At 39.4% G+C, this 14,439-nt stretch overlaps 1 protein-coding gene across 1 annotated transcript in view; it reads right to left on the reverse strand.

Moving 5' to 3' along the window:
- Positions 1-12,746, reverse strand: part of LOC121734166 (acetylcholine receptor subunit beta-like 2) — a 49,586-nt gene extending 36,840 nt beyond the window's left edge. The window contains exons 1-2 of the mRNA XM_042124615.1: positions 12,632-12,746; positions 1,810-1,911 (exon numbers count right to left, since the gene is read on the reverse strand). Coding sequence (XP_041980549.1) covers positions 1,810-1,911; positions 12,632-12,713 — 184 coding nt within the window. The 5' untranslated portion in view covers positions 12,714-12,746. The remainder of the gene's footprint in view (positions 1-1,809; positions 1,912-12,631) is intronic.
- Between the last annotated feature and the right edge of the window lie 1,693 nt (positions 12,747-14,439).

Below are 14,439 nucleotides of genomic sequence, written 5' to 3' on the forward strand. Positions count from 1 at the left end.
GTACATTTTTTCGCTATAAAAGTATCCTATGTCCTTTCCCGGGTCTCAAAGTATCTCCATAGTCCATACCAAATTTCATCAACATCGGTTCAGTGGCTTAAGCGTAAGTAATAGATAGACCGACAGACAGACAAACACACATTCACATTTATAATATTAGTATGGATTTAGGCGCAACTGGGCCTGAAAGAAAGAAAAAACATTTCAACACAACAATATTGATTTATTAAAAGAACTTATTATAAATTGGCAACTTATAGTACTTAAAACTACTTTAAATTAAATGAAGATCAGACTTAATAATAATAACCGCCTCCTTTTAGTCGAAGTCAGTTAAAAAGTCTTCATCTCTTGTTTTTCTGGACTGGCACGCGTCTCAATCTTCCTATGTTGTTTATCTCTCCGTAAGATTCGTTGCTGTCTGAAAAAATACATTAATCCCTTAGAGCGTTTTCACATTATCCGATCCGATATCGGTGTCGGACGCCGATACGATATATGGGTTAGTATAATGTATGAACCGATATCCGATATCGGGCCCGATAATATGAAAGACAGGTACATATTTCATACATTTTACTTACCCTGATATCGGATCGGATAATGTGAAAAAGCCCTTACTTGTAAAGGCGGCGATCCGATCCGAACAGGCGGCAAGCGACCGCGACCGATAAAAATTAACATAAAGTGCTCTACACCACTCACACAAAGCAGCGGCGCGGCGGCGTGGGTCGCTATACCAACTATACTTTACTTTATCAGTGGTCCGCGTGAAGTTAAACATTTTGAAATTTACGCCCGCCGGCAAAATCGAGCAAAGTCGTCATGAATGTCGTGAACATTTTTGCACTTCTAAATTGCTTATTTTAAAGTTATTTTTTTAAACCTAAAAGTGTTGGTTGTGGTCCACTACTCTAGACCAATGTCGGTAGAAAATGAAACTTATAGCCTATGTCATGTGGCATTTTATTTGTATTTTTGTCGGTCGTGGTCTCATGTGGCAAAGATCAGAAAGCCACCTTAAAGACAAGTCGATGACAACGGCAACTTAGGTAGTTGTTGCGCAGAAAATTGTTTATAGCGGGAAACCGTACGTTTTCGATATTCAGGGCCGGATTTAGGGGGGGGCAACCGGGGCTACAGCCCCGGGGCCTCCACGTAAGAGGGGCCCCCACAATGGAGACTTCAAAAAAAAAAATTCAAATTCCAACTAGTAAACACTCGTAAAAATTTTTTTATTTACGAGATTATTTTATTTATTTTTTACGCTGTTTCCGCTTTTAGACATTTTTCTTTCGCTGTTTTACCTTGCAAGTGGCAAGTGTGAGTTTTCTTTCTTGTAATCTTCAAAAGCTCTTTGCCTGTTCCTGGCTATCCACAATAGAATAAAAGTTGCCAATTCGATAAGGAATTGATAGTATATTCTGCGGATTTTAGCAGCCTATTCCCCGTATTTGGAAAATAATTTGGGGCCGGGGGGCCTCCACTCCTGTTGCCCCGAAGCCTCTCGACCTCTAAATCCGGCCCTGTCGATATTAAAAAAAATCCTATGTCCTAGCTCGGGACTCATAGTACCTCAGCCGTACCGTACCGAATTTGATCGGCTGGAAATCGGTTGAGCCGATTTTGATCCGATCGATCGAGCCGACCCGACCGGGATAGGTGGCAGTAACAGGCCGACAGACACACTTTGGTATTTATAGTAATAATATTTGTATGTAAGTATGTAAGTATGGATTCTGTATAAAGGCATATTTAATCAATGTTTGGTCATAAAATTGTTGTAAAAGGGACTTTTTGCGAAAATACCTTCGACTGGAAACTTCATTAACGGCCACAAGCTGAACGGGTAAAAATAAGTGCCCGGTATCCGCTTTATCACTATCGACTTGTCCTGGGCCATCCGGGACTCTGAAACAAGAAGTTAATATAGGCATAGCGCGTTTAGAAACAATAATGTAAACTGTAATGGATGTTTGCACCAATCACCCTCTAACGCAGTGGTTCCTAACTATAGATGCTGGCGGGAAAGATTCCGAATTATTCCCGTCGAATACTTCGGAAGTATTCCGAAATATTCCGAAACTTTGGGAATATTTCAACTGTCAAAAATAACGAGGAAAATTGCGCTTGGAAGTTGTAAACTATTTATCTTTAGTTGTGTATCTAAGAATATGTGATGCCGGTTACTAACATTATTAGCCAAGCGGCGAGAAACGGCTTTTTTGGCTTATTATCATTACTAGCGATAAATAGCGGCTGGTAACGGCTTGTTACTTTTCTTTGATAATACCTAATCATATAAGTTCGTTTATTTTTTATGGTTTTTATTCTGATTTACTTACAATAGGATATATTAGTATGGATAGTATGGATATAAGTAAGTAATAAGTAGGTAAGTATAGATTAATCAATCCCATTGGCCATTACTAATTTATGATAAAACTAGATGACGCCCGCAACTCTGTTGCGCCAAAATTCGTTTATCGCGCCGGAACCGTACATTTTTCCGGGATAAAAACTATCCTATGTCCTTTCTCGGAACTCAAAGTATTTCCATGTCAATTTTCAGCCAAATCGGTTCAGCGGTTCGAGCGTGAAGAGGTAACAGACAGACAGGCAAACAGACACACTTTAGCATTTATAATATTAAACCTAGAAGTAGGTATAGATAAACAATTTATATTTTACTTAAGTACGTAATGTGCCACTGAACAAATAATTCACTCAACCACCACAAACCACAAACAAACACGTATATTTCCATTGAATTATTCCGGCGAAATATTCGACGGAAACATTCGATTGCGGGGTACGAATCTTTCCGCGGGGTGAGGGAAAACTTCTCCGGGGAGCATCTCCCTTCCGCACCGCCGTCGCCCGCTCGTACGGGTGAGCGAGAGTTCGCCGTGGCAGTCGGCGCGTGCGAAGCGGTGATAGCGGCCGGCGGGCGACGCTCTATGCGCGGCGGCGATCGATGATTGATGCAAAATACGATTTTTCAGCATAAATAAAAATTCATATTTTTTTTTTATTAAATTCATTTTGAATAATTCAAATTTAAAGAAACTTTCCCAGAAGTATTCCGGAATTATTCGGAACTTTTCCGAAGTTTTGCAACTATATTCCTAACCTTTCAGTCATGAGGGACCATTTTACCAAATGTTTGTCTAGTCGGGGACCACCCGGTTGGTTTACCTAAACTAAGGGTTTTTTGATTAAGAAAACAATGACAACTTTATAATAAAATAATAAAAAAATGAGTGCTAATTATTAGCACTCATTTTTTATTTGGCAAAAATCTAAAAGTTACAGATTTTAATTGGGTAAATGTGATTTTTGTGGCTGCATAGTCCATATTTTACTCTTTACTAACTTATCTGGATTCTCTTATACTTACTATAAGGATGGCTTCGCGGACCACTTGGAATGCCTCCAGGGACCACCGGTGGTCCGCGGACTACCTGTTAAGAACCACTGCTCTAACGCTAAATGTCTCTGAATATTTTTTGCCTATTGAGCAATCGCTACTAATCTCTTTTACTTGTCCACAAACATGCCTGTTTCCAGTTCCACAAGTAAGCGACAGAAGCGCAATAACAATATCATACGCAAATAAAGGATTGAGAGGCCTCTCATAGAAAACTAGAAATGGAACAGCAAGAAATGGAAAGGTCGTAAGCGACAAAATGGTTTTTGTCGCGTAATTTAAAAACCATAAATATATTTCATATAAGCTATGGAGTAGGAGGAGATCGGTCATCTTGGCGTTCATTGAGAGAGGCCTATGTCCAGCAGTGGACGACTATAGGCTGATAATGATGATGATGATGATGATGAAGCTATGGGCAAATTATAGTGTATGCTTAAACTAATCTATGTACTAATTTTGGAAGCTTAAGTCACTCTCCTCTGTTGACAAAATTAGAATCCCTGTTTTTATGGAGGTCTTTTTGATTAATTATTCTGTGTTATAAAGGTTGATTAATCGTTTTATGCTATGGGTAATTCAAAGATGTAGACGTGATGAATACTGACCATGAACTTTAATTTCTTAGCTTTAGTCATTGTTGAGAAAAATCGATATCGCTGCAGCTGCTTTTATACGTGGGAGAGCCATGCTTCGGCACGAATGGGCCGGCTCGACCGGAGAAATACCACGTTCTTACAGAAAACCGGCGTGAAACAGCGCTTGCGCTGTGTTTCGCCGAGTGAGTGAGTTAAGAGGATACACCAGGGGCTAGAGAAATGAAAAAAAAGTACGTGTAATATCTATAGCTGTCCCTTACCTCAAGCCTATACCGCAGAACGCGATAGAGACAACTGCAGAAAATCAACGATTCGTTGTCCCCTGATTCCTTCTCCAAAACTTAACCGATTTAAGTACTTTTTTCATTAAAGATTAAAGAAAGGCTTGAGCTGTGTTCCTATGTTTTATTTTTTTTTGTATAATCTAGCCAAATCTGTTTTCTGGATGTTTAAAGTACAACGGAAAATCTGGCCATTTTTTTGGGATTTTGAACGTTCATATCTTATTTAATAATTAAATTATGAAAAAAAAGAAAACATAGGGACATTGTATTAGTGGCCGTAGATATTCAGGAAAAAAATTATAGCTCTACTAGCATTACCCAGGGAGGAAACAGGGGACAACGTTTGTATGGAAAAAAGGGCGGTGTGGACTCCTCTTAACCGGAGGTCCAATTACCCTACTACCTTCCTTACCCTCCCCTATTCCCTTCCCTTCCCTTACCATCCCTACCCTCCCCTATTACCCTATTCCCTCTTAAAAGGCCGGCAACGCACCTGCAGCCCTTCTGATACTGCGAGTGTCCATGGGCGACGGAAGTTGCTTTCCATCAGGTGACCCGTTTGCTCGTTTGCCTCCTTATTTCATAAAAAAAGCCAAATTATCAAGACGTCATCTTAACGATCAGTCTTCCCTCACTCGCTTACGAATATAAAGCAATATTGAATCAAGACAAGTATTGCTGGGTCAATCGAAGAATTTTATTCGTTCCACGACCTGCCCATTATAATATGTCCAAATATGTTAGGTAGTTAGGTTTATAAGCACAAATACGGAATACATTTTGTACCAATTTTATGGAGCCCCCATACAGACCCTAAGCTAATAATATTCGTAGTACAGCCTCCAATATGCTAAAAAACTTCACTTGGACTAGGGGCCCACAAAAATACAGCTCTAACTACGCCACTGACAGAATAAAAAAAATAGAACAATAGGAAGCGAACAATGCAGGATATAACGAATTGAATTACATAACATACGATACAAATCTTCATATTATATAAATAACTCCTTAAACGAATGTTGACATCTATGACTCTTCCCGGTGTTCTGGCTATTATCTTGTGATACTACGTACCTGCTACGTACTATCTCTGTGGCTCAGTGGTGAGCGCGTCGGTAACTCAAGCCCGAGGTCGCGGGTTCGAATCCCGCCGACGGAACAAAAAGTTTTCAATGTTCCCGGGTCTGGATGTATATTAAATATGTGTATGATATAATAAAAATCTTAAATATAATAATAATAATAGCTCCCACACCGATTTCGGTGACGGTGGCCGGTTTCATTGAAACCAGGCCAGTTACGCAGGAGTCTTGTTATAGTGCCCAACTGTGTGCGCAGTACCCAAGAGCACTCTCTATTCCTTTACTCTCATAACCCAGTGGGACGGAAGACCGACACGACTGGCGAGAGATCAGGCGCAGGACCGACTTTTTACATGCCCATCCGACGCATGGATCATCTTACTTGTCAGACAATCAGGTGATCAGCCTGCATCGTCCTAACCAAACTTGGAAATAATATGTTTCCAACGCGGGAATCGAACCCACGACCTCCGAGTCAAGAGCCGCGCTCTGTACCACTAGACCACGGAGGCGTTCTTCTCCGTCGTCCTCAATCTTAAATATATGTATAGTATAAAAGTATTAAATATATTTCCGTTGTCTGGTACCTGTAACACAAGTCCTTTAGGTACTTAGCACGGGGCCAGACTGACGTGGTGTGAAGCGTCCATAGATATTATATTATTATTACTACTTAAGATGCGACCCAGTGTCAAGACGCGGTTCGGCTCTGTGATTGGTCAAAATTTTGACAGCCAACCAATCACAGAGCCTGAACCGTGTCTTGAGACCGAGATGCATCTTGAGTACTGACTATTTATACCGGCCTACGACATCTTCAAAGTCGAAGTTGCATTATGTCTTTGACTACACATTTGTCAAAGATCTCTTTATAATAACATACTTAACTTATATGGGTAAAGGGTATTTTTGAGTTGTCTTGAACTGTAAGTTAAGTAGTTATAGTACTTTATATTTAATAAAAGTTCAAAAAGATCACCCTAAGAATTAAGGTAGGTATGCGACATTATAAATTAATCATTTCCGATTCAGGACTTACGACTTAGCTATTTTTAATATGTAATCCATCTTCCCACTCGGTTTGTGATCACGTTACGTCTACGAGGAAGTATCGTAAATTACGCTTACAATTTGCCACTTACTAAAATAAGGAACTGCTGGTTTGTTACGAGTTCTGAAGTACCGATGTCTTCCTACAACATTTGCTATCATTTTGCAGGTCGCTCGGTCAATATCGAATACGACTGAGTTTTTTTTAACCCCAATTTTTTGCATATTTAATTAAGTATTGTTATTAATAATTGTAATGATCATTTATTGTTAAATACACTTCATCAACTCGAGAGGTGTTTAATTATAAAAAGATATCTACGCGTTCGCGTTAGAAAAAAAAAATCAAAAATCTAAATTTTTTTATTTCTGAATAAATTTAAAACAAATATTTTCAGAATGTCCTACATGATGCCTACCGGTTCGGGAACTAACCCGGCGAGAAGAACCGGCGTAAGAAACTCGCACGGGGCCCACTTTTTTACCAAAAAAAGTGAGAAAAAATTAATCAGTGAGAAAAAAAATTGTGGTCACGTCGATTCTGGCTATCCACAACTCAGGGATTCAATTTATCAAAGTGTCAATAAAAAATTCGCGATTTTTTTTTTTTATATACTTTATTTGAGCACAATCAGCAATCAATTAATAAAGTACCCTGCTATGAACCACTGATATTCGAAACCACTCTATTCTCTAACACCACCACTCAAGGGCGTACCTAGGATTTCAGCTAGGGGGCAGCTCATACCTTGAGAAGATGGTCGCTCTGGTATGTAACTATATTGAAACAAAAAATCATCAAATTGACTTTTATTAATAAATAGTTTCATCATGACAGAAAACATTTTGCGTAGAGCAATACAGAGTTATACACGTTTTTAGTTCCCACTTGCCAGGAAAATTGAGGTTTATTTTATCTTCTAGGCTGCCTGCCTGCCCTCCTCTGCCCCTACCTGGGTACGCCCATGCCACCACTTCATAAGTAATGATAATTAGTAGCCACCAGGACATTGGTGCCTTGCCCCTCACTAGCATGCATGTTGCAAAACTCAGGCACAAGGAGTTGTTGACAACCCTTGAACTACGAACTAAAGATATTTTTTTATTAAATAAGGGGGCAAACGAGCAAACAGGTCACCTGATGGAAATCAACTTCCGTCGCCCATGGGCACTCGCAGCATCAGAGGAGCTGCAGGTGCGTTGCCGACCTTTTAAGAGGGAATAGGGTAATAGGGGAGGGTAGGGATGGGAAGGGAAGGGAATAGGGGAGGGTAGGGAAGGGAATAGGGTAGGGGATTGGGCCTCCGGTAAACTCACTCACTCGGCGAAACACAGCGCAAGCGCTGTTTCACGCCGGTTTTCTGTAAGAACGTGAACTGAGAAGGACAACTTGCAAGTACACGTACGTTACGTACGGTACGTTACAAGTAACACATAACCAAAATGTACGGTACGTTACAAGTAACACATAACCAAAATTGGTCACACACAAAAATTGGCCACACACAACCAATTCGGGCCACTGGGCCGCAGACACCCACCGTGTTTATTTTATGAACATTATTCAATAAACAGGGAACTGATTAAACTTATGTGCACCCACTCTCTTAGAAAGGAAAGCTTGTTTAATGCTTATAAATTTTTAGTAAGTAAATTTTTGTTACTGACCTAAGTCAATATTTCAGACATTGAGGGGAAAAAATTGGTGCGAAAGATTTATTTTCATTGTCTAATGTCTAATTCCATTCGTGGTCTCAAGGAATACCAAATATGAGCCTTGAAAATCTAGTTAACTATTACATTTATTTCGGCAAAGGTACCCACTATTGGCATTCGAAACACACATTTTGAGGATAAGCGATAGCGCCTGATCGATTGCTACTAAGGTTCACTCGGCGAGACATGGTGGTAGCGGTCATTGACTCCCTGTCAAAAACTTGTCATTTTCTATATAAACCGCGATTGACAATGAAGCGTCAGATGTTGTCAATCGCGACTTTGTATAGTAAATGACAAGAATTTGACAGGGAGTCAATGACCGCTACCGCCAAGTTTCGCCGAGTCAACCTTAATAACTTTGTTCCTTTGTCCACCGTCTGCTTTTTGAGGGTACCTTCGCTTCTTTAAGGTAATCGCACATTTGTAAGCAAACGCGCCGATATTTAGTATTCGTTGTATGCAATAATGAGGAACCTCGCACATTCAGCCGCACCGTACGCGCCGAATTTCACTATGGGGTGCGTTCGACGCGTACGGCGCATACGTTACTGACAAATGTGCGATCGCCTTTATCACTACAAATCGTATGATCAGACGGATATGACACTTGCAATAGTCACCACTCATTATGGGAATCAAGACAATTGCCTATTTATCTCATATCGCGTGAAGGGCCTGCTTTCTTTATTGAACCTCCTTGAACTCTTTGTTTGCTGTTTTATTTCAAATTTCTGTTGATTTTTCATTGTATTTGAACTTACGAACCCTCAATATTATTATGATGATATGCATAACGTAGAGGACATTGGCGAAATGTCTACTTATAACTTATTCACTCTTACCTCTAATAGATTTGTCAACAAAATAGCGATAGACTGAAGAGAGCTGTCTCGACATTCGTGCTATTAAGTTATGGGCCTGCCTAAAAGGTCGTACTGCGACTAATAACCTACACATTTTACTTCTGTCTGTCTGTCATTGCCTTGAATGCACCCTCAACAGTAGAAATTTAATATAAGCAAACGGATTGTACTTATAGATAAACCTTCAAGCAAATCCGTTAAGCCGTAACGCCCAGCCTGTCAAGAAAGCCGACATTCCAATTGACTCAATATTATGTAATACGATGATTGGCTGGATTGAGGGTGGGACATTAGGTAACATCGGATGTGGGTCACTATGATCAAAGCGGCTTTGGTGTCAACGATCCATATCGTCTTGGACCAGATATGACGCCTTGCATGCTCTTGAATTTATTTAGGGACCGACGAAAGATCGTCTTTTATATACAAAATTAAACGATCAAACGGGTCCCCTGATAGCTGATGGAAAGAATCTACGCTCATGGACAATCGCAACATCAGAAGAGTTGCAGGTCCGTTGCCGGCCTTTTAAGAGTCCGGGTGCCCCCTCAATTCTCGTACAAATGTAATACCAAGATCATTAATTCCCATACAAGAATATTTACCATATTTGAGTTATTATTCAGCTTAAGATAGTAATTACTAATTAGTAATTACCTACAAAGATTCACTGCAAAATATGTACATACCATAAAATATACCTAAACGATTATAATTTAGTATGTAAATATTGTAATCGTTCATATTTTTGGTATGTAAATATTTTGCAGTAGATCTTTGCACAGGAATCTAGGTTACTATCTCAAGCTGAATAATAACTCAAATAATAAATGGTAAATGTTCTCGTATGGGAAATGCTCTTGGTATTACCATAGAGGAATAAATGTATGTCTGGTCTCTGGTATTACGTTTGTATGAGAATTGCGATGGCACCCGGACTCTTTTAAGTGCCACACCATGCCGAAGTTACGCGGCGGAAGTTCGGCATGATTACGTGAGAAATGTCAAACGCATACAATATAACGCGACGTAATTTCGGCATGGTGTGTCATCGGTAATTTAAAATACATTGCAGGCGTAATCATGCTGAACTTCGGCCGCGTTTTTTTGGCCTAGTGTGTATAGACACTAAGAGCGAAAACGCTCTTTTCTTAAAGATGTTTTAGGAGGCTGTGATTTTTATCAGTGGTGGTTGGAACTTAGAGATGATTTAACGCTTTTTATATTAACTAGAATGTAGACGACGCCTGCAACTCGCGAAGTTATGGTTTCACTACGTTTCTTTAGGGGTGTTTTCAGTCATTAAATAACATTGGCGCAATGACTGCTCGACAGTTTTTCATAAAAGTTTTTAACGAGCACTAGTCTACCTGTGTGGTAATATTATGATTATGCCCATCACTGCATAGCATCTCCTATATGGTCAGAATCAATAGGAGTATCGTATCCAAATTCCAACCACGAAAGCTTTTCGATAAGGCCCAGTATGCTTTAGTTGTCTTGAGACTCTTTTGTCCTCCTCAAACGAAACGTGACATAGCCATGATCGTAGCGAGGACCGAGGTACGGGAAGAGGGGGAGGGGGGGGGCTCCCCCCTACAAGAGCAATGCTCACGAGTTTCATACCTAAACATGGAGCGGAGAGAGTTTTGTATTTCGCTATTGTGAGATACTCATATGTTAAAAATAACGAATTCGAAGTCTAGGATTTTATTAATCTGCCCCCCCACCCCCCTATATAGAATCCTGGCTAAGCCCATGGAGATGGCACAACATTGCAATGACCAAAATAAAAGAAAGGTGATACACTTCTGACTTCTAATTCAATTACAGTTCAGGTGGTATTCAATTTAAACCTTTTTTTTTGCAATACAAGAGCTTTAGGCCCCGTCTAAGCTAAAACAATGTGAAAAAATCCGCACGCTATAGCGATTCAGACATTGCGAATTAGAGCTATCATTGTCGTCGGGCAAATTTGGTCTACACTAGACCTTGTTTTCAACAAGTCACAACAGCAATCACCAACGAGACTCTCGAGTGACGAGACTAAGTACAAAATTATTCGTAAAGTTCGATCTAGGTAATTTGCGTCCGCGCGACAGAGCGGTTTGGCGAGAACGAGATCAAAAGCAAACCGCTCTGTAGCGCGGACAGGGCCCCCGCGGCTGCCATATGTGCAATGTTTGCAATGCACACAGGCGCCATCCTCTAGGGGCGCCAAATTGCCATCTTTAGGGGCGCCAAAACCAAGGATCCAAAAAAATTGCCTAAGGGGGCGCCAAAATCCTTTTTTTGCACACAGGCGCCACTAGCCCTTACGGGGGCCTTAGTGCGGACTCATAATATATTATATCTATTCTAAGTTTTATAACCTACAATGTACTATCAGAGAAGTTGATTCCTATGCAAATCGGGGACCTAAGTAGTTTGATTGGGATACGTCAAACCCAGCTGACAGATCACAATTAACATTGAATTGACATATTCGACCAAATAACGTTGGTCTGTCAATTGCATAGGAATCAACTTCCTCGATGGTAGAATACATACACGTGCTTATGTTTTCTTAAAAGGCAATTGGCCCACCGCACATTCCCACCACTATATCTCCTGTCTCGCCGGTATCGACAGTATGGTGAACTGGTGACCAACCACGAAAACCTTTTGAGGTGATCAGTACCGGCGTAAGGGGTATCGCTTGGCGATAGCCCAGAGCGCCGGATGAAAAGAGGCGCCGAACGCAAACAAAAGGGGCGCCGCCTTTTTTTCATTCACTCGCCCACCCAAAATCTCGCTCAGGACACTGCAGGTAGGGTTAAAATCGGCCCTGGATGTGATCTCCTAGGTGGTCCGAGGGACAAGTTAAATTATATGTCTCGATACTCGCAACTAAATTAATCAGGAGAAAAATGGGAGTAGAAGGTACGTACGTATGTTAGTATAGATAGGTATCATAAGCTGATCATCTGTTGACTGAGAATGAAAAAAGAGATGAGTTGACAGAGAAGATCCATGCGTCGTATTCAGAGCATGTAAAAATTTGGTCCTGTGCCTTATTTCTTACCAGCCGACAGCCGTGTCTTTTATTCATTTGGTTACGAAAGCATATTATTATGAGTATGTGGCGCACACCCTTGAGCAATTTCAATTTAAGCTTTTATTAAACTCACCTGGCATTCTGGCCATCGTTTCAGAAATTATTATTATGAAATAATATCTTTAGCTTCACTTTTCAATCAGCTTCATCGGGTCCTAAATTAATAATTTTAGCAAATAATTGTTATTTTAGGACTTAGGTAGGTTATATTTGCTAAGGCTTTAAAAGTTCATCGTTCAAAAGATCATTTTCCTAATAAATAACCGCATTATGGCATGATATCGCCAGAATCTTTATCAAACGGACTTTTTCAAACCTATTTACCCGACTAGCGAAGCCAAAAGAAACCCCTAAAATTATAATATTGTAAGTACCGACTACTTCAAAGGGTTATAAAATTATTTCGATTGTCTAATGTCTATGCTTGTACGATCATGGCGCCAACATTTTTAATCCGATTTTGATGAATTAGGTATCAATAGTAAATGGACTAAAACCACTAACCTGCACTTTCAGTCCGTCTCGGCGGGGCAGCACTGACGGCGATGAGTGCGCACGCGCAGAGCAACACAGCGCGCGTCGACATCGCGAATGACGGCGGCGCACGCGCACGACGACGTTTATATACGCGGCAGTTATACAGGGTGTAACAAAACTAAGTGATAATACTTTAGGGCAGGGGTTCCCAAACTTATTTTGTCTACTGCCCACTTTGAGAACAAATTGTTTTAGCGCCTCCAGTGTTTCAATATAAAATGCATTCATGATCCAGATGACATAAATCACCCCCAAGCCTCTACACAACGAAAATATTTTTTTTCTGGGTCCCACACCGCCCTTTAGGCTTTCAGCGCCCACAAGGGAGCGTTATCGCCCACTTTGGGAAAGGCTGCTTTAGAGCGTGTATTGTGTTCCTTATGGGCCATTCCGCTACAGACGGCCTTTAACGAGAAAATGTGGCATTAGTTACATTTTTCTATTGAAATATACGTAAGAAGATGTGTATTTACTAACAAAACAACATTTATCGGTAAAAAATGGAATTCGAATAATTTAGAGCGTTCTTAAGCAATAACATCTAAGACACGCGATGTTTTTTCCCATATTTTAAAATTAAAATAGCATTTATTTCAAATTAATGTTTAGTTGTAGTATAGTTATACAGCAATACGTCTAAATCTTTTGTATAAAATACAATTTGGTGCAATTTATTACAAACTTACTAGTATAATTATATATTCCATATCGAAAATTTTAAAATTTTTCAGAGAATGGGATTGTCCATTTTTTTTTAATTTTGCTCATTACAAAAACATTTCGAGGAATAGGGTCAGTGATCGTTTTTCTGTATATAAACGAAAAAAATACCCATTAGTTACTTATATTTTTGAACAAATATGTTTAACCTTTGTTTGACCTTCAATGGCGTTAAATTAGCAATAAATTCGACCAACATTACGTTTCGAACTTTTGGTAAGCTTCTCGTATCAGCTTTCACATAATGAGAACTTGCATTTGACGAACCAGCCATTATAAATAAGATTGAAAGAAAATTTAAAACATACTGCAGAGGTCAATTGGCGGCCGATGATGACGTCAGAGCGAAACTTTAAAAATTTATTGAGAAAAAACTAGCCAATGAATTTCAAAATTATTTAATTTATATTCTTAAAATACCCTATTTTAACGAAAAAAAATATAAAAAGTACATGTGATTCAATGCCCATTACCATTTAATTCACCTTTAAGAGATTTGAGAATTTTGATGTTGCACCCGCGATCGTAAAATGGTTAATAATTTCTAGTACTCATTACTATAATTACTTTTATCTAGTTATATAGTTTCTATGTTTTATGCTATTTTTAAATATTATAGGCAAGTTATTTTGTAAAAGTTTCGCAATGACCCGTATTCACATAAATATGAACTCATCACAGTTCTTAATGGAGGGTCAAATTGGTTGCACCCGCGATGGCACTTCGGCCTGTTTTGTGGCCCTTCATGCATTTGCAGAAGGTTTTCATTTATAAATCATTGTTAAACTAGTTAAAATGTATTTTAACTAGTTTAACAATGATTCAAAGGATATTTTATTAATAAATATGCTTCATTTTGCCTGTAGGAAGCTTTAAGTGTGTCAAACTGTTGCACCCGCGATAATGGAATCACCCTTATATAGTGTTTATATAGTTTACTGTGAAAGTAGCAGTGCTAAAACAGCAAAAATTTTTGTGATTTTTTGATTTGCGATTTGCAAGCGCCCGTGTGTTCTGAATTTTTCCATACAAAGAAAAAAAAAGTTACTCTTTCA

Source organism: Aricia agestis, chromosome 15 (assembly GCF_905147365.1).
Source record: "Aricia agestis chromosome 15, ilAriAges1.1, whole genome shotgun sequence".
NCBI classification, from domain to species: Eukaryota; Metazoa; Arthropoda; class Insecta; order Lepidoptera; family Lycaenidae; genus Aricia; species Aricia agestis.